Source organism: Salvelinus sp. IW2-2015, unplaced genomic scaffold (assembly GCF_002910315.2).
Source record: "Salvelinus sp. IW2-2015 unplaced genomic scaffold, ASM291031v2 Un_scaffold995, whole genome shotgun sequence".
In the NCBI taxonomy this organism is placed as follows: Eukaryota; Metazoa; Chordata; class Actinopteri; order Salmoniformes; family Salmonidae; genus Salvelinus; species Salvelinus sp. IW2-2015.
Window position 1 is genome coordinate 369,540 of NW_019942677.1, and position 17,515 is coordinate 387,054.

General features: G+C 46.3%; 2 protein-coding genes across 3 annotated transcripts in view; one reads left to right on the top strand and one right to left on the bottom strand.

Annotated features, from left to right (window-relative positions):
* The first annotated feature begins 40 nt into the window (after positions 1-40).
* The window catches only part of bmp8a (bone morphogenetic protein 8a), a 21,817-nt gene continuing 4,342 nt past the window's right edge, over positions 41-17,515 (top strand). Inside the window, exons 1-6 of one of the 2 annotated variants that reach the window (XM_024136691.2) lie at positions 41-2,912; positions 4,526-4,718; positions 5,147-5,295; positions 5,547-5,741; positions 5,927-6,006; positions 6,249-6,359. In XM_024136691.2, coding sequence (XP_023992459.1) covers positions 2,339-2,912; positions 4,526-4,718; positions 5,147-5,295; positions 5,547-5,741; positions 5,927-6,006; positions 6,249-6,359 — 1,302 coding nt within the window. In that variant the 5' untranslated portion in view covers positions 41-2,338. The remainder of the gene's footprint in view (positions 2,913-4,525; positions 4,719-5,146; positions 5,296-5,546; positions 5,742-5,926; positions 6,007-6,248; positions 6,360-17,515) is intronic. The other variant, XM_024136692.2, reaches the window with a different exon arrangement.
* On the bottom strand, positions 7,429-9,821 carry LOC139024094 (uncharacterized). The gene is made up of 10 exons (XM_070438522.1): positions 9,678-9,821; positions 9,508-9,588; positions 9,239-9,388; positions 9,072-9,121; positions 8,881-8,950; positions 8,702-8,788; positions 8,510-8,608; positions 8,307-8,387; positions 8,094-8,198; positions 7,429-7,645 (listed from the first exon to the last, which is right to left on the bottom strand). The coding sequence occupies exons 1-10, from the start codon at positions 9,807-9,809 to the stop codon at positions 7,484-7,486; spliced, it is 1,017 nt and encodes a 338-aa protein (XP_070294623.1). The 5' UTR covers positions 9,810-9,821; the 3' UTR covers positions 7,429-7,483.

The window sequence follows — 17,515 nt, forward strand, 5'->3', positions numbered from 1 at the left end:
GGAAATTATGTGTGTGTGTGTACGTACACGCAATGTTCACATGTGTGTTTCCATGCGTGTCCTTGAGTCTGTAGACCACAGTCTCTGCACACCGGAAATGGCTTGGTAATTAGGGTTGGGGTGCAATTAGCGTCTCCAGAGATAAGAACATGCCCTGTAGTAGGATCTTCAAGAGAGGGAGGGAGGTCTCTCTGTGGTCATGGATGGGTGTGTTTCTCTGCTGATTTTTATCCTACAGTATATTGTGGGAAATGTAGCTGAGGTCTATCTCATTCTCTGCTTCCACAGTAGCTAAATATAAGACTTGGTTTGTGTGTGTTAGAGGAGGAGATGGAGCTATTACGTCCTTTCCGTTAGAGAGAGAAAATGAAAATCACCTTGGTTTATTTGGCAGATCTTTGGTCGTTATAGTCTTCCCTGTGCAGCTGTGTGTCTGTGTTTACATGGAACTATCCAAACCCACTCACATCCTCTCCCACCATCCCCATCTGTCCTCACCACCTATCCTTACTCCGACAACAGGCTGACGGACTCACTAGCATTCTGTCACCCTTCCCTCTCCATCCGTCATTCCTCTCTCCGGCCCTAAAATCCCTCAACACTGGAGAAAGAAAAACAAAAATACCACAGAAATTACTCATTCCTGGCACTTCTGACTCCCTGGCCTTAGAAAATATGGCGTTTGGTTTGGTCTGTCAGTATTTTTGCTGTTCAAAGTGGCCGCAAGTCCCAGGGTGCTTTTGAAGTCATACAAACACAAACTGGCATTGAACTGACCCTCACTACTATATTTGAGTCTGTGTCATTTCTCCCCTCAAATCCCTTGCTAGCCCACACACCGGATTGCAGTCAAACTGGAAGGAGGTAAAGACAACTCGCAATCTGTTTGACAGGATATTAAAACGTATAAATACCGAAAACAAACTATTTTATGGGGTACACGTTTTGTCAATACACCTTAAGCTACAACAGTCTCCATTCCTGCTGTTAGTACTGGGTTTAAAGATATGGTACGACTGCTAATCCATGTGTTCTATATAGATAAATATCTTTTTCTAAATCTCAAAACATAGAAATATATTCGGTGTATGTATTTTTCACCAAACTCACACGGATTCCATAATGCTTTCCCATGAAAGGAAGTGGTCATGAGAAGACGAAAAGATAAAAGGGAGGGAGATTTTAAAAATCCCAAAGGGAGGGATAGGGAAGAGTTGGGAGAGGATGTGGGGAGAGGGAGGAGGCTGTATAGGACACTCCCTCTTGGTGATGGACAACTCAACCAGTGTCAAAGCACCCTTACATGAGGTCAACTCTCAGAGGGCACACTACAGTACGCTGACAAACATACTGGCATTGTTCTCCACTTGGAACAGGTGGTTTGGGGGAATTCAAAAGAATGATACAATAGCGAGGAATAAAAGACTAATCAAAAATATATTTTAAAAAAAATACTGAACGCACAAAGGATTTTAAGTAGAAGCTACACAAAGGTTGCGGAAGACATCTGGAAACATCTGGAGTTAAAGACGCAAGTGGACCTAACAAACAAAGGATCTTTAATGAATTAAAAAGTACTCTGCAATTGTGGATTAAAGAATTACTGATCAAGAGAGGTGGTCGACAGATAATTTCCCCACTGTGAGGATTTGACTCCTTGTTCCTTGCGTGGGATCAGGTTGTTGCCTGCCAGCCAACGTTGAGGCGTGACAGGTGTGGTGTTTTTTCCTTATCCTTCGGAAAACAGGTCTGATTATTTGATTCTCTCAAATTTGATTGACTTCCAATCTTGGTAGCACCTGCCCTTTGATTTATCCACTTTCAACCTCCATCAAATGTACTTCTCCAAAGGGAGAGATTTCAAAGAGATTGTTTGTTTTCATCAAAACACATAAAAAAAGTTGTAATTTTACCCTTTCATTTTATTGTCTGTGTGTATCACATGTGTAGAGTCGTGTTAGGGTAGAAGAGAAAAGACAAGCGGTGGTTGAGAGATTTAAAGTAGTAGAGGAAGGGAGGAGACGACAGATAAACAGAGGGAATTAAATGAGTAAACATCTCTTAGTGTCCACCGTTGATCTAAACACATCTCATCACAAATCACAGAGGTGCATTTGTCAGTGACGGATACGTGCAAGACAAACAGTTTGGCGTACACAGACAGACAGGGCACATGCAAATTGTTTGAGACACAGTAACAGTCCCTCTGTGGTGTGCGTTGCAGAATATTATTTGCTCTCTTGTGGACTGAAGGCCAAAAGAACAAAGAAAAACCAACCAGACTTGTAGGTTACAAATAGAGAGAATAGAAAAAGATCCGGGTAGAGCTTCTTCCACTATGGCAATGGACACCTTGGAAGATCTCCCTCAAACCACACAGAGCTTGGACAGACCGGATGGCTTCAGAACGTGCGTCTATACCCACGCCTGCCCCTGTACAGGAAGAAGACACATCCATGACAACAGCAGCAAGTACACCTACAGACGCCTTCTCCAACTCCCACTCTTCCCTATGGCTCTCCTCCTCGTCCCCTTGCTGCTCTGTCTCTGGGGCCACCAGGCCCAAGGAGTCGTCCACTCCAGCTTCCGCCGCCTCAGCAGCCGAGAGAAGAAGGAGATGCAGAGGGAGATCCTGTCCATCCTGGGTCTACCGGGTCGGCCCAGACCCCATCCTCCCCTCCGACCGCCCTCCTCAGCCCCCCTCTTCATGCTGGACCTGTACCACGCTGTGTCGGCCAAGGGGGATGAGGGAAACGGAATGGGGAATTGGGTAGGGGGTCTGGGGTTCGGCGGTGCAGATGGGTTGACGGGCCACGTCAGCCATGCCGCCCTGCCCACGCTCAACACGTACACTGCGCCGCTGGGGACAGTGGTTAGCGAGGCCGATACGGTCATGAGCTTCGTCAACCTGGGTGAGTTACTGACCGTTGATACACCTGCGATTTAAAATTCCTGTGTTTTAATTGGCTATTGTTTGTGACTCGTTATCCAATTAGTTGGGAGTTGTTTGTTCAGCCAATGGATTTCCAAATAGAAGCCCCACGGCCTGATCTGGCCGAAAACTTCTCCTGTGATCCTTTACATGTCTTGCAAAAGAGCCCAGTAACTGAATAAAGGACATATTGTTGGATTGTTCAATGAGAAACGAGGCCAACCTGGCAATGTTATGTAGTTTTGAACCAGTTCACCTCTCAGGGACAGTCTTGTTATCACATGAGATACTTTTCCTGTGCTGCACCAGCCCAGACAGTAGACCTACAGATGCTTATCTGACACAGCATTACAAATTAAACATCCCTTTCCCAGTCATTTCCTTCCGCTAATCTCTCCTGAAATAAGATGGAAAACCTTGTTACCGTGGAAAAACATGATTCCATGTTATTTCTCTTCACATTTTGCATTGCTTCGACACTTGATATGCTAGTTTTTCTTAGTTTTTCTACAGTATTTTGACATGCATGATAACTTATATTACTGTATCATACATTACACAAAAATAACAAAAACCGTAATTATACATTTCAGTTAATGTTTCACTAGATCTTATTTTGACAATGTCTGGTGTGTCGCCTTGAACCACCATTTTAAGGCCATCTAACCAATCTAGACAGTTTCTCATTTATAGCCCCTGTCAGTTGGAATCAAAAATACACCCATCACACACACACACACACACACACACACACACACACACACACACACCCTATCAATCCGACCCAGTCAAGGCCATGCAACGCGCTCAAGACAGTGCGTAGGGGACACAGCTGTAAGGAATTACAGGCCCCACTGATACACACACACACAAATGGAGAAGCAGCAGAGGAACGCTCTAAAAATACTCCCCAACCTGTAGTTAGTGGTGTGTATGTTGAGCAGCTGCTGCGGTTGAAGGCCCTTAGTGTCTCTAATTACAGCACACTACAGGGCCCCGACCGTGGTTGTTAATGTGCTCTGCAGGGCTCCCGAGAGTGCGTGTGGGTGCGTGTGCGCAGTCTTGCTTGAGACTCTGTGGCGAGAGACCAGCGTGTGCGTGTCCTTCCCCATCTTTCTCCGTCTTTCCCTATCGCCTCTCTCTCCCATCTCTACATTATCACCATCCTGTCCTCCTTCACTGGGCATCGCCTGCACACCTCGCTCCACATGTCTGCTCCGCTCTTTCCCCCTAATTTCCATTGACTCAGTCACTCATCCTCCCGTCTCCCTCGACACCTTCCCACTTCTGTTGCTCTTCTCTCTCCCTCTGTCTTCTCATTCACCACTTTCATGTTAGATTCATTGCTCCGTGAATTGCTCTTTCGTCCCCCTCTTCTCCCTCCTCCTTGTGTCATGTGGGAATGTCTTTATCATACACTGTATCGTACAATGAGTATATCTCTGTTTGTCTTGGTCTTTTCGGGGCTTGTTGAGGGGAGTGGAAGTAATGTGTAGAGTAGATGTGAGCACGTGTGAATGATGCGTTGCGCTGTTTAAATGTGGGGGAAATTATTTGGTATTACATCGACCTCCCTCTCCTCTTCTCTCTCAGTGGAGCAAGAGCGTGACCTCCTGCAGCCACGGCCGTATTGGAAGGAGTTCCGTTTTGACCTGACGCCCCTCCCCCAGGGGGAGACAGTCACGGCTGCAGAGTTTCGCATTTACAAGACCCTGACCATGGGCCAGAGGGCCAACCGCAGCCTGCACATCTCTGTCTACGAGATCCAACGGGAGAACAAACACAGGTTCCTGCCACTAGATCAGCTGGTTATTTAACGCTCTCTCTCTCTGACACATTTATATGATCAACTTTGGGGGTTTTGCATTAGAAAGGATGAAAAAGAGAGTGCATTTTTTATGATTCCCCTCACTCTCTTGACATGCTCTCCCTTCTCTCTATACACCATGGTTTGGCTTATCGTTCCAGATGTTTTTTGTTTGTTGCTTTGGCAAAATGCAATGTCGAATTTGTTTTGCTTTTCACTCTGGCCTCACAGAACTCCTTGCAAAATAACTAATTGGCCACGTTGTGGCTTGTGAGGACGCCTTGTACAAGCTTGGTTCTCGAGAGCTGAAGCTCAGTGGCCGTCTCTCTCTACTGCATGGCCATGTAATGTGTTTTGCGTATCTCTCCCGGATTTGTTGTCTCATGCTACTCCTCGACGTTCCTCAGAGAGCCAGAGCTGGTGCTGCTGGACATGCAGTCGGTGCCAGCGGGGCAGGAGGGCTGGCTGGCTTTTGACGTGACCTCGGCCAGCAACCGATGGCTCCTGCACCCCCGCAGTAACCTGGGCATCCGGCTCTATGTGGAGACAGAGGATGGTGAGCCTCATAGAGTTAATACTATGGTCAGGGTCAGAAAATGCTCTGCAGATGTGGAGGTGATTTCCCACAAAGTGGATTTCTTGATTATTATGCCTTTGAATAAGGAGGGAAGTTCACTTAAAATACAACACTGATACATGTGCAGTAACACTGTGATGTCATATAGTGTCTGTAATTGTTCAGTAAATACATAGAAATGGAGATATGCTGTTTTGGTTTACCTCAAGATTGTTCTCTTTCTCTCTCAGACCGGTCCCTGTCTGCTGGGTGGGTAGGCTTGGTGGGTCGTAGGGGCCCCCGCTCCAAACAGCCCTTCATGGTGACCTTCTTCAGGGCCAGCCAGGCCCCCTGTCGCCCCCCGCGGGCCGTGAAACCCAACCCCCATAAGAAGAAGCCCAAATACGACCTGCCCTTGCCCAGTATACATGGTGAGGTCCTACAAGGTCAGGGGACAACACTGGTTTTTCGTCTTGTTGTTAAACTTGTTTTATGCACAGTTTAAAGGGATAGTTCATCCCAATTACAAAATTACTTAAGTTGCATTTACATTTAATTATGAATTTTATTTTAATTCCAACGTGTACATTAGTCTCTGCTGGTTCATAACATATTTTTTGGTCCCTTTCAGATCACAGCCATGTCAACAGTGGGCGTCAGGCTTGTAAGAGACATGAATTATATGTGAGCTTCAGTGATCTAGGCTGGAAGGTGAGATTCTGTCTCTCTTAACGATTCATTGTACTGAATAGATAATCATGAGCTAACATTGTACCACCTTATTTGCTGTAACACACAGTTAGTATTATTTAGGTAAGCAAGGCATTTGTGTAGGATGTGCATTGTAGAGTATGTTCTTTGCATTCTTTATCATGTATTTCTCTAAGAAAGAGTCTATTCTAGTCATTCATCTAATCTTGTCATTCGATTTCTATGGTGTTTCTCTCCATTAGGACTGGGTATTGGCTCCTACGGGTTACTCTGCCTTCTACTGTGATGGAGAATGCCTCTACCCTCTGGGTTCCTGCATGAACGCCACCAACCACGCTATGATCCAACTAGTGGTCAGTATGCACTACTACACCCTCTCTCACATGAACACTAACATTACTGGTTTCAGTGGGAAAGATGGTAAATGGTTCAGACATTAACGGCAAATATAAAAAACTAAGATACCCAAGTTACTGGAGTCTACAATGGCAGACTGTTAATGTAGAGTAGGAATAGTGAGAAGTAACATTCAAGACTGAAGCAATTGTCCCCTCTAGTGGTATACTTTATACTGTACCAGTGTAACGGATGTGAAATGGCTAGCTAGTTAGCGTTTCAATCAGTTACGTCACTTGCTCTGAAACCTAGAAGTAGTGTTTCCCCTTGCTCTGCAAGGGCCGCAGCTTTTGTGGAGCGATGGGTAACGATGCTTCGTGGGCGACCGTTGTTGATGTGTGCAGAAGGTCCCTGGTTCGCGCCCGAGTCGGGGCGAGGGGACGGTTTAAAGTTATACTGTTACATCAGGTTACTACACACACTGATAATACAAAACATTGAGGACACCTGCTCTTTCCATGACATAGACTGACCAAGTGAAAGCTATGATCCCTTATTGATGTCACTTGTTGAATCCACTTCAATCAGTGTAGATGAAGGGGAGTTAAAGAAAGATTTTAAAACCTTGAGAGAATTGAGAMATGGATTGTGTGTGTCATTCAGAGGGTGAATGGGCAAGACAAAAGATTTACCTGCCTTTGAACGGGGTATGGTAGTAGGTGCCAGGCGCACCGGGTTAAGTGTCACAAGAACTGCAAAACTGCTGGTTTTTTCATGCTCAACAGTTTCCCATGTGTATCAAGAATGRTCCACCACCCAAAGGACGTCCAGCCAACTTGACACATGGGCCAGCATCCTTGTGGAAGGCTTAGGGCAGCTTGTAGAGTCCATGCCCCGACGAATTGAGGCTGTTCTGAGGGGAAAAGGGTGTGCAACTCAATATTAGGAAGATGTTCCTAATGTTTTGTGCACTCAGTGTATGTAGTCCTACATGTTTTTAAATAGTACAGTATCACAAACCACAGTACAAAAGCATATAAAGTGTGGGCCTGTAGGATCTTTAAATCAACTAAAAGTTGTTTTTTATTTCCAAATGCAGATAAAACAGCATCATTGTTCATCTAATATTAGCATTATAACTCTAGGAAGAGGAAATGGTCATAAAATCAAATAAATGAAAAGACGGAAACCAAAATGTTTTTGAACTACAACTTGTTTTATTTAAACATGTAAAATTCAGTGCAAAGTAATGTAGTGCATTGGTGTCTAGATCCCTGTTGGGTGGCAAAGTGTCACAAGAATCCTGTGGGGAGAGAAAACAAGAGAATACATTAAATTAATGGGTGTTAACTAATCAGGGTACAACAAAGCACTTCAAGTCCTCAATTCCTTCAAAAGAGAGAAGGAGAAARGAGTATGGTCCCTGCAGTAGGACTACATGCTGGCCATGAGGTTCTCCAAGTGGTACTCCAGGAGGCTGGAGAGCTCAGTGACCAGAGACTCTGGGTTAAAGTACCAGGCCAGCTGCTGGCCAAACATGTCATCTAGCAGAGCCATCAGCCCGCCCTGAAGAGAACACCACACAACACATAGAAAATGGCTCGGAGTTACTAGCTTATCAAGAGGAGAGAGACAATTAGAAATASTCCCCCTAAAATGGCATTGGAACCTGGTTAACCATGAATAAGGAAGTAAAAAGGAAGTACACTAAGAATATGGAAGTAAACAGGAAGTAACCTATTGACTCTTACATTGAGCAGCAGCAGGTATCTGTCAGCCTCTGGCTCCATGTTGGCAGCAGTGGGCAGGAAGGAGTACAGGAGAGCGTACAGACGCTCCACGAACCCACCAGGGTGCTAAAGGTAACAAAGGAGGAGAAAAGAGGAGAGAATAGAAGAGAAGAGGAATTTAAGTGAAACTGCTAATAGAGATATCAAAACATGTACCAGTGAGATGCTACTTACCACCATYAGGGACTTCTGAGCTGTCATTAACCCAAACAGCACCAGCTCAAAGAGGACATCTATCATGTTCACATGATGGATCTAGGACAAGAAAACACGTTTGGAGAAAATAGGAATGATTTCATATAGATCAGCTACTGTGATGTATAAAAGACATGCATGTGGAAGAACTCAGTGAGACTTGAAAGAGTTAATGAACTCACCTTTGCCTCAGCCAGCTCCCTCTCAATGTCATTCCGCTTGGAGGGGTCACTCAGGTAGTCCACAAAGTCCTTATAGGTACGGAKGAACTTGGCCTCGTCCTATGACAAAGAAAAGAGCATCTTAGTGAACAGAACACATATCCYCTCAGGGAYGCTCTCTTTCCCTTGAAAGAGAWTGAGTTAGTGAGTTACCATGTGGTTGGCCTGAACCAGTGCGCCCAGGAGGACCTTTCCCGCCACAAACAGATGGTTCCTGCTCAGGGTGGAACCAAGCAGGGTCTAGGGAAGAGGGAAGAGTTASGGTGAGACATCTTCCTCTAGGAGACAGAACAAGAAGTCACAGAGAGAAAARGAAAAGTGGGTCCACTCACAGTGAAGGCCTGGCGCAGGGAGACGAGCCTCAGGGCGATGTCCTCCACTCTCTTGGTGGTAAGGTAGAGGCTGTGAAAGGGAGGGAATGGAGCATGTCAACCATTAGAGTCAATGGGGGATAACAGCATTATGACCACTATCCTTCAGCATCTGACAAGCCCAGACTACACAGACATTTAGAGGAACTCACTTTAGCAGAGGAACCTCCCTCTCCTCAGGCAGCAGGTCCTCCTCCCAGCCCTACGACAACAAAACAAGCATTCAAAATCAGTGACCAATGCAATGACATAACAAACAATCGGTCAATGGAAGGATCTTAATGCTCCTAGTCAATAGTATGTGTGTGTAACGTCTGACCTCATAGCAGTTGTGGCCCTCAGGCTCTGGGTCAGTGAACTGCTGAGTGGTGGGCGTAGAGAAGGAGGCAGCCTCCGACCACGCTGAAGAGGAGAGAAGCCCGTCCAGCCCCATGTGGAGAGTGGCGTACACCACTGAGACATCAGTCTGCTGCTCAAAACACACACAACACACCTGTTTACCACACACGTTATTAGAAAACACACCAAATCTAATGCAAAAATGCCGAGTAATGTCTAGTCTACATGCATAGGAAATCGTTTATTTACCTGGTAGCAGCCAAGCGTCACGTCCACAGACGTCTCGTGGCGGAGGTGAGACGCATAGTGGGTCACCCTGCCAGCCACACGCTGACAGAGAGAGAATACATGTTAAGGCCAAATGGAATAAGTGAAGAAAAGCCTAATCTAATACTATTTCAGTAGTATTTACGTCTTACCTGGATCCAAGTGATGGACTGCACTTTGGTGGCACAGTAGGGGATGCCCTCTGGACTAAGCCTGGCTGTCTCCTTGGAGATGGCCCACACCAGTTGAGTCTCCAGGCCTCTCACCCTASTCACGTGGTGCATCCTCAGCACCACCTGCTGTTGAGATAAACAACAAGACAACATCAACAAAACCACTTCAGCAATTGCTGTGACACATTTCCAGACGAGATAGTCCAAAGGCCTCCAGACGACGGCACTCGAGTCCGGAGCCTCCGTGAGGTCCCCAGTCCGGGGCGCGGCAGCGAGGTGTCGGGGCCGGCAGCGAGTGTCCCCAGTCCAGGGCCCGCAACGAGGGTCCCAGTCCGGGGCCCGCGACGAGGGTCCCAAAGTCCGGGTCGGCGACGAGGGTCCCGCACCAGAAGGCGCCACCAAAAGTGGGGTGAGCCAGAGGTGGAGCGGGGTCTACGTCCGCACCAGAGCCGCCGCGCGGATAGATGCCACCCAGACGCTCCGCTCTAGGTTCAGTATTGCGTTTCGAGGTCCGCACCTTTGGGGTGGGTACTGTACGCCCTGACCTTAGAGACCTTTTTATGTATCTTATTTTGGTTTGGTCAGGGCGTGAGTTGGGTGGGTTTGTTTATGTGTTGATTTTCTATTTTGGATGTTTGTGTTCGGCCGTATGATTCTCATCAGAGGACAGCTGTCATCTGTTGTCTCATTGGGAACTCATACTTAGGTAGCGGCTTTTTTTCCATTGTTAAGGTGGGAAGTTTGACTTTGTTTAGGGCACTTTGCTTTGAGCTTCACGGGTTTGTTTTTTGTGTGTTTTTATTGTTTTGTTCGGCGATCTTTTCCAATTAAAGAGAAAATGTATGCTCACCACGCTGCGCCTCGGGTTGGTCCTCTTCTTTAAAACGGGCCGTGACAATAGCCAAACAACTACCCTCATCCCCCTACTGTATTTATTTTATTTATCTGATCTTTGCACCCAGTATTTCCTAGTTTAGCGCATTAATCTACTGCACATGAAGCTACTGCAAATCTACCATTCCAGTGTTTTTAATTGCTATACTGTAGTTTACCGTGCGCCACCGATGACCTATGTATTTACCTACCTGTCCCGTTATCGTCACCTAATTTGCTCACATTGTATATAGACTTGTTTTCCTACTGTATTATTGCCGTATGTTTGTTTACGCCATGTGTAACTCTGTGTTTTGTTGTACAGTGGGGAGAACAAGTATTTAGTCAGCCACGCCAGATTTTGAGGTTTCCCACTTACAAAAAGTAGAAGGTCCTGTAATTTTATCATAGTACACTTAAACTGTGAGACCAGAAATTAAAACAAAATCCAGAAAATCACATTGTATGATTTTTTAAATAATTATTGCCATTATTGGTAATGAACTAAGTACTTTGATCACCTAACAAACAAGTAAGATATTCTGGTTCACAGACCTGTACTTTCTTCTTTCAGAGCCGCTCTGTTCGCATCCATGTACCTTATTAATGCACCTGTTTTGAACTCTTACGTATAAAAGCACTTCCAACAACTCAGTCATACACAGAACTCCCACTTGCCACATGAGCCAGAACCGAGCTGTTAAAGGACACAGCGGACTAAAATTTGTAGACCTGCACCAAGGCTGGGAAGATGAGTCTGGCAATAGGTCAAGCAGCTTGGTTTGAGAGGAAATCAACTTCTGTTGGGCACTTATTAGAAAAAGGACGAAGTTGTCCATGTTTTGGTCCATTGATCATCATGTCTTTCCCTGTGCTTCCCTCTGCTGGGTCTTATTAGGTTCTTCCCTCTTTCTATCCCTCTCTCTCCCCCCTCCTCTCTCCTCTCATCGCTCTCTCTCTCTAATCGTTCAGCTTCCTGCTCCCAGCTGTTTTCTCATTCTCCTAACCGACTCATTTACCTCTTTCACAACCTGTCCCTATTTTGGCCTCTGATTAGTGTCCCCTATTTCTCCCTCTGTTTTCGCTTCTGTCCTTGCGGATTCTTGTTTGATGTTTGCTGTTCTGTGTCCTTGTTCCGCCCTGTCGTGTTTTTGCCTCTTCAGATGCTGCGTGTGAGCAGGTGTCTATGTCAGCTACGGCCCTGTGCTTCCTGAAGCGACTGCCAGTCTGTGGTCGCGTCTCCAGTCGTTCCTCTCTACTGACGAGAGGATTTTCAGTTTCCCTGTTTTTGGATTTACCTTTAATACTATCCAGGAGAATTATTGTTTGTTTAAGACTGGGATAAAGACTTCTGTGTTCTTTTACGTCGCTTTTGGGTCCTCATTCACCAAGCATAACAGAAGTTCAAGATGACGGTCAATCACCCTTCGTTCTGGGGGCTCCATGCAAGATTTTACCTCGTGGGGCATCAAAATGATTCAAAAGAAGGTGAGGCAATCCGCCAGAATACAAACGGAGGACGCTGTAATGACCTGACAGAGAAGCTGGGACCAAGTCCAAAAGACAAACCTATCAGTACAACTACACTACGCCAGCTGGATCTCAAATCCTGGCAGCGCACGAGAGTGTCCCCCTGCTTAAGCCAGATGTCCAGGCCGTCTGGAAGTTTGCTAATGAGATTCTGGATGATCACGAAGGAATGGGAGAATCTGTTAGGTCTAGATGAAACAAAAATAATTTTTGGTCATAACTCACTCGCGTGTTTGGAGGAAGAAGAAGATGAGTCACACCAAGAACAACCATCCAACTGTGAAGTCATGGGGGTGGATAATCATTCTTTGGGGACTGCTTTTCTGCAAGGGCCAGGACGACTGATTACGTGGAAGGAAGAGATGGGGCATTATCTGGAGATCTTGGCTGAAAACCTCCTTCTCAGTAATGAAGCATTGAAAGATGGTACGTGGCTGGGTCTTCTCAGCATTGACAACTGACCGAAGCACACAGCCGCGGCACGAAGGAGTGGCTCCGTAAGAAGCATTTCAAGGTCCTGGAGTGGCCTACAGTCTCAGACTCTACAACCACATAGAAAATTTTGGAGGAGCTTGAAAGTCCGTATTGCCCAGCACAGCCCAAACCTAATGGATCTGAGAGGGTCTGTATGCATGGAGGATGGGCAAAATTACAGCACGTGGTGAACTGTGTGCAAGACCGCGTGCGTCCCAGAACCTGCTAACAGAAAAACGTATGAACTCTGTATTGCAAACAAAGGCTTGTACATAAAGTATTAGAGTTAACTGTTTGTTGTATGTGATCAAATACGTTATTATTCAACAAATTTGCAAAATTAAATTATTAAAGAATCCTACAATGTGATTCTGGATTTTTTTCTCTTGTTTTAGATTCCGTCTCTTTCATGTCGTGAGTGTACCTATGATAAAATCTCACGATACTACAATGCTTTGTAAGTAGAAAAAACCTGCAAAAATCGGCAGTGTATCAAATACTTGTTCTCCCCACTGTATGTGTTAACTGGCTTTGCTTTATCTTGGCCAGCCCGCTCGCAGTTGTAAATGAGAATTGTTCTCAAACTTGGCCCATACCTGGTTAAATAAAGGTGATTTAACAAAACAGAAATATATATATATATACAACTGGAAGGCTATCGAAGGAGCACGTCGACGTACTAGAATGATGACAAACAATTTTAAACGGATTCTAAAGGGAATCATAGAAATTCCAAACTCCTTTTCTATAGCAACAACAGTTGCAATTTTGTAAAACGTAGCAAGATTGCTAATATAGCTAGTTAGGTAAGCAAAAGTCGATCGCTTTAGCCTCAGTTATTAAAGTTAATGTTAGGCTAGCAAGCTAGCTAGCTACAACATCTCTAGCACAAGCATGTTTGCCAAGTCTGAATTATAGAAAATACACAACATTTCGCAAATTATAATGACAATTGTTAAATGTAGTAAAATAAGAGTTTTAAACGCAGGGAGACGAGCTCAGGCGTGTCTCACACTTCTTGGTGGTAAGGTAGAGGCTGTGAAAGGGAGGGAATGGAGCATGTCAACCATTAGAGTCAATGGGGGATAACAGATTATGACCACATTAATGACATACTGAAGTTGTTATTTTTCGCACGAGAAAAACGTTCCATAGAACGTCGGTTAAGATGTCTTCCTTGTCAACACACGTTCGAAAAAATGAACCGTGTGTTGCCAAGAGACATCTAACCGACGTTCTATGGAACGTTTTCTGTGCGAAAACAACACTTCAGTTTGCTGCTGACAACAAACTGTTTGTTTTGAACCTGAGAAGAAAATCGACTGGAAAATGCCTGGGTGCTTTCAAAATGGCGGAGAGAGTGCGTGGACGTCGGCGGCCTACTGCGTCGACAGGTTGTTCAAATTCATTTGTGCTTGTTTTTCTTGTCTTTTCTGTTTTGCAGGGTTCGTGATCGTCGACAGGTGGACAGCGACAGCAAAGAGGGTATGTGGAGTTTAAAACTCTTATTTTACTACTTTAACAATGAATTAAATTAGCGAAATGTTGTGTATTTCTAAATTCAGACTTGGCAAAAATGCTTGTGCTAGAGATGTTGTAGCTAGCTAGCTAGTAACATTAACTTCAGTAACTTTGCTAAGCGATTGACTTTTGCTACCTAGCAGCTAGTATTAGCAATCTTGCTACGTTTTATGTCCTAACATTGTTTTTTTATATTCCAATGTTCCTAATTTTAGAAACAACTGTCCTGGATGAGGTCCAGTTGGATGTGCCATTGGATGATGTGCCAGATGTTTCCACAGCTGCCAGTCCTCCTTGATTGTCCAGAATGCTGCTATCATCCTTGAGGATGTGCCAGATGTGCAGACTATCCTTGAGGTACAATTTTCGGAAAGTTTGTGTTTTTATGTTTGAAAAATATCCCAGATATTCAAGTTGTGTCTCTTTGACATGAAAACAAACTCTTGTCTGCTTTCTGCTTTACATTACATTAACATTTACATTTAAGTCATTTAGGCAGACGCTCTATCATAGAGCGACTTACAAATTGGTGCATTCACCTTATGATATCCAGTGGAACACACCACTTTACAATAGTGCATCTAACTCTTTTAAGGGGGGGGGTTAGAAGGATTTACTTTTATCCTATCCTAGGTATTCCTTTAAGAGGTGGGGTTTCAGGTGTCTCCGGAAGGTGGTGATCTGACTCCGCTGACCTGGCGTCGTGAGGGAGTTTGTTCCAACCATTGGGGTGCCAGAGCAGCGAACAGTTTGACTGGGCTGAGCGGGAACTGTACTGTCCTCAGAGGATAGTGGAGGCGAGCAGGCCAGAGGTGGATGAACGCAGTGCCTTGTTTGGGTGTAGGGCTGATCAGAGCCTGAAGGTACGGAGGTTGCCGTTCCCCTCACAGCTCCGTAGGCAAGCACCCTGGTCTTGTAACGGAATGCGAGCTTCGAACTGGAAGCCAGTGGAGAGAGCGGAGGAGCGGGGTGAACGTAAGAGACTTGGGAAAGTTTGAACACCAGACGGGCTGCAGGCGTTCTGATGAGTTTGTAGGGGGTTAATGGCACAGCAGGGAGCCCAGCCAACAGCGAGTTTGCAGTTAATCCAGACGGGAGATGACAAGTGCTGGATTAGGACCTGCGCGCGCTTCTGCGTGAGGCAGGGTCGTACTCTGCGAATTGTTGTAGCAGCATGAACCTACAGGAACGGGTCACCGCCATTGATGTTAGTTGAGAACGACAGGGTGTTGTCCAGGATGCACGCCAAGGTTCTTAGCATCCTGGGAGGAGGACACAATGGAGTTGTCAACCGGATGGCGAGATCATGGAACGGGCAGTTCCTTCCCGGGAGGAAGAGCAGCTCCGTCTTGCCGAGGTTACGCTTGAGGTGGTGATTCCGTCATCCACACTTGATATGTCTGCAGACATGCAGAGATGTGGTACTTCACCACTGGTTATCTAGAGGGGGGAAAGGAGATAGATTATTGTGTGTCGTTCTGCATAGCAATGATAGGAGAGACCATGGTGAGGATTATGACAGAGCCAAGTGACTTGGTGTATGGAGAATAGGAGAGGGCCTAGAACAGAGCCTGGGGGACACCAGTGGTGAGAGCAGTGGTGCGGGAGACAGATTCTCGCCACGCCACCTGGTAGGAGCGACCTGTCAGGTAGGACGCAATCCCAGCGTGGGGCCGGCGGAGATGCCCAGCTCGGAGAGGGTGGAGAGGAGGTCTGATGGTTCACAGTATCAAAGGCAGCGATAGGTCTAGAAGGATGAGAGCAGAGGAGAGAGAGTTAGCTTTAGCAGTGCGGAGCGCCTCTCGTGAACAGAGAAGAGCAGTCTCTAGTTGAATGACTAGTCTTGAAACCTGACTGATTTGGATCAAGAAGGTCATTCTGAAGAGAGATAGCAGGAGAGCTGGCCAAGGACGGCACGTTCAAGAGTTTTGGAGAGAAAAGATAAGAAGGGATACTGGTCTGTAGTTGTTTGACATCAGGGAGGGATCGAGTGTAGGTTTTTTCAGAAGGGGTGCAACTTCGCTCTCTGAAGACGGAAGGGACGTAGCCAGCGGTCAAGGATGAGTTGATGAGCGAGGTGGAGGTAAGGGAGAAGGTCTCCGGAATGGTCTGGAGAAGAGAGGAAGGGGATAGGGTCAGCGGGCAGGTTGTTGTGGCGGCCGGCCGTCACAAGACGCGAGATTTCATCTGGAGAGAGAGGGGAGAAAGAGGTCAAAGCACAGGGTAGGGCAGTGTGAGAGAACAGCGGTGTCGTTTGAACTTAGCAAACGAGGATCGGATGTCGTCGACCTTTCTTTTTCAAAATGGTTGACGAAGTCATCAGCAGAGGAGGGAGGAGGGGGGAGGAGGGGAGGAGGATTCAGGAGGGAGGAGAAGGTGGCAAGAGCTTCTAGGGTTAGAGGCAGATGCTTGGAATTTAGAGTGGTAGAAATTGGCTTTTAGCAGCAGAGACAGAAGAGGAGAATGTAGAGAGGAGGGAGTGAAAGGATGCCAGGTCCGCAGGGAGGCGAGTTTTCCTCCATTTCCGCTCGGCTGCCCGGAGCCCTGTTCTGTGAGCTCGCAATAGTCGTCGAGCCACGGAGCAGGAGGGGAGGACCGAGCCGGCCTGGAGGATAGGGGACATAGAGAGTCAAAGGATGCAGAAAGGGGGAGAGGAGGGTTGAGGAGGCAGAATCAGGAGATAGGTTGGAGAAGGTTTGAGCAGAGGGAAGAGATGATAAGATGGAAGAGGAGAGAAGTAGCGGGGGAGAGAGAGCGAAGGTTGGGACGGCGCGATACCATCGAGTAGGGGAGTGTGGGAGTGTTTGGATGAGAGCGAGAGGGAAAAGGATACAGGTAGTGGTCGAGAACTTGGAGGGGAGTTGAAATGAGATTAGTGGAAGAAAGCATCTAGTAAAGATGAGGTCAGCGTATTGCTGCCTTGTGAGTAGGGGGGGAAGGTGAGAGGGTGAGGGTCAAAAGAGGAGAGGAGTGGGAAAGAAGGAGGCAGAGAGGAATGAGTCAAGGTAGACGTGGGGAGGTTAAAGTCACCAGACTGTGAGAGGTGAGCAATCTCAGGAAAGGAACTTATCAAGGGCGTCAAGCTCATTGATGAACTCTCAAGGGACTGGAGGGCGATAATGATTTAGGAGGCCCTGCAATTGGCAGTTTGATTCCGATTAGGTTCAGCCCCTGTATGTGGGCCTGTTGTGATCAGGGTAAGAGACCCCCCCCCCACACAACAAGTCACATCACGGTTACAATGTTTACTGTTTCCAACATGAATGTATGGTAATGTGCAGAACATGCCGGTCCGGTGGTTAAAGCTTGGAGAACTTTCCAGTTCATCAGCCCCATCATCACCTAATGGCGTGGGGGATCCCAGGTATGTCTTTGTAACTACTAATCCTAATCTACATTGTCAGTCATTTGATCTTGAT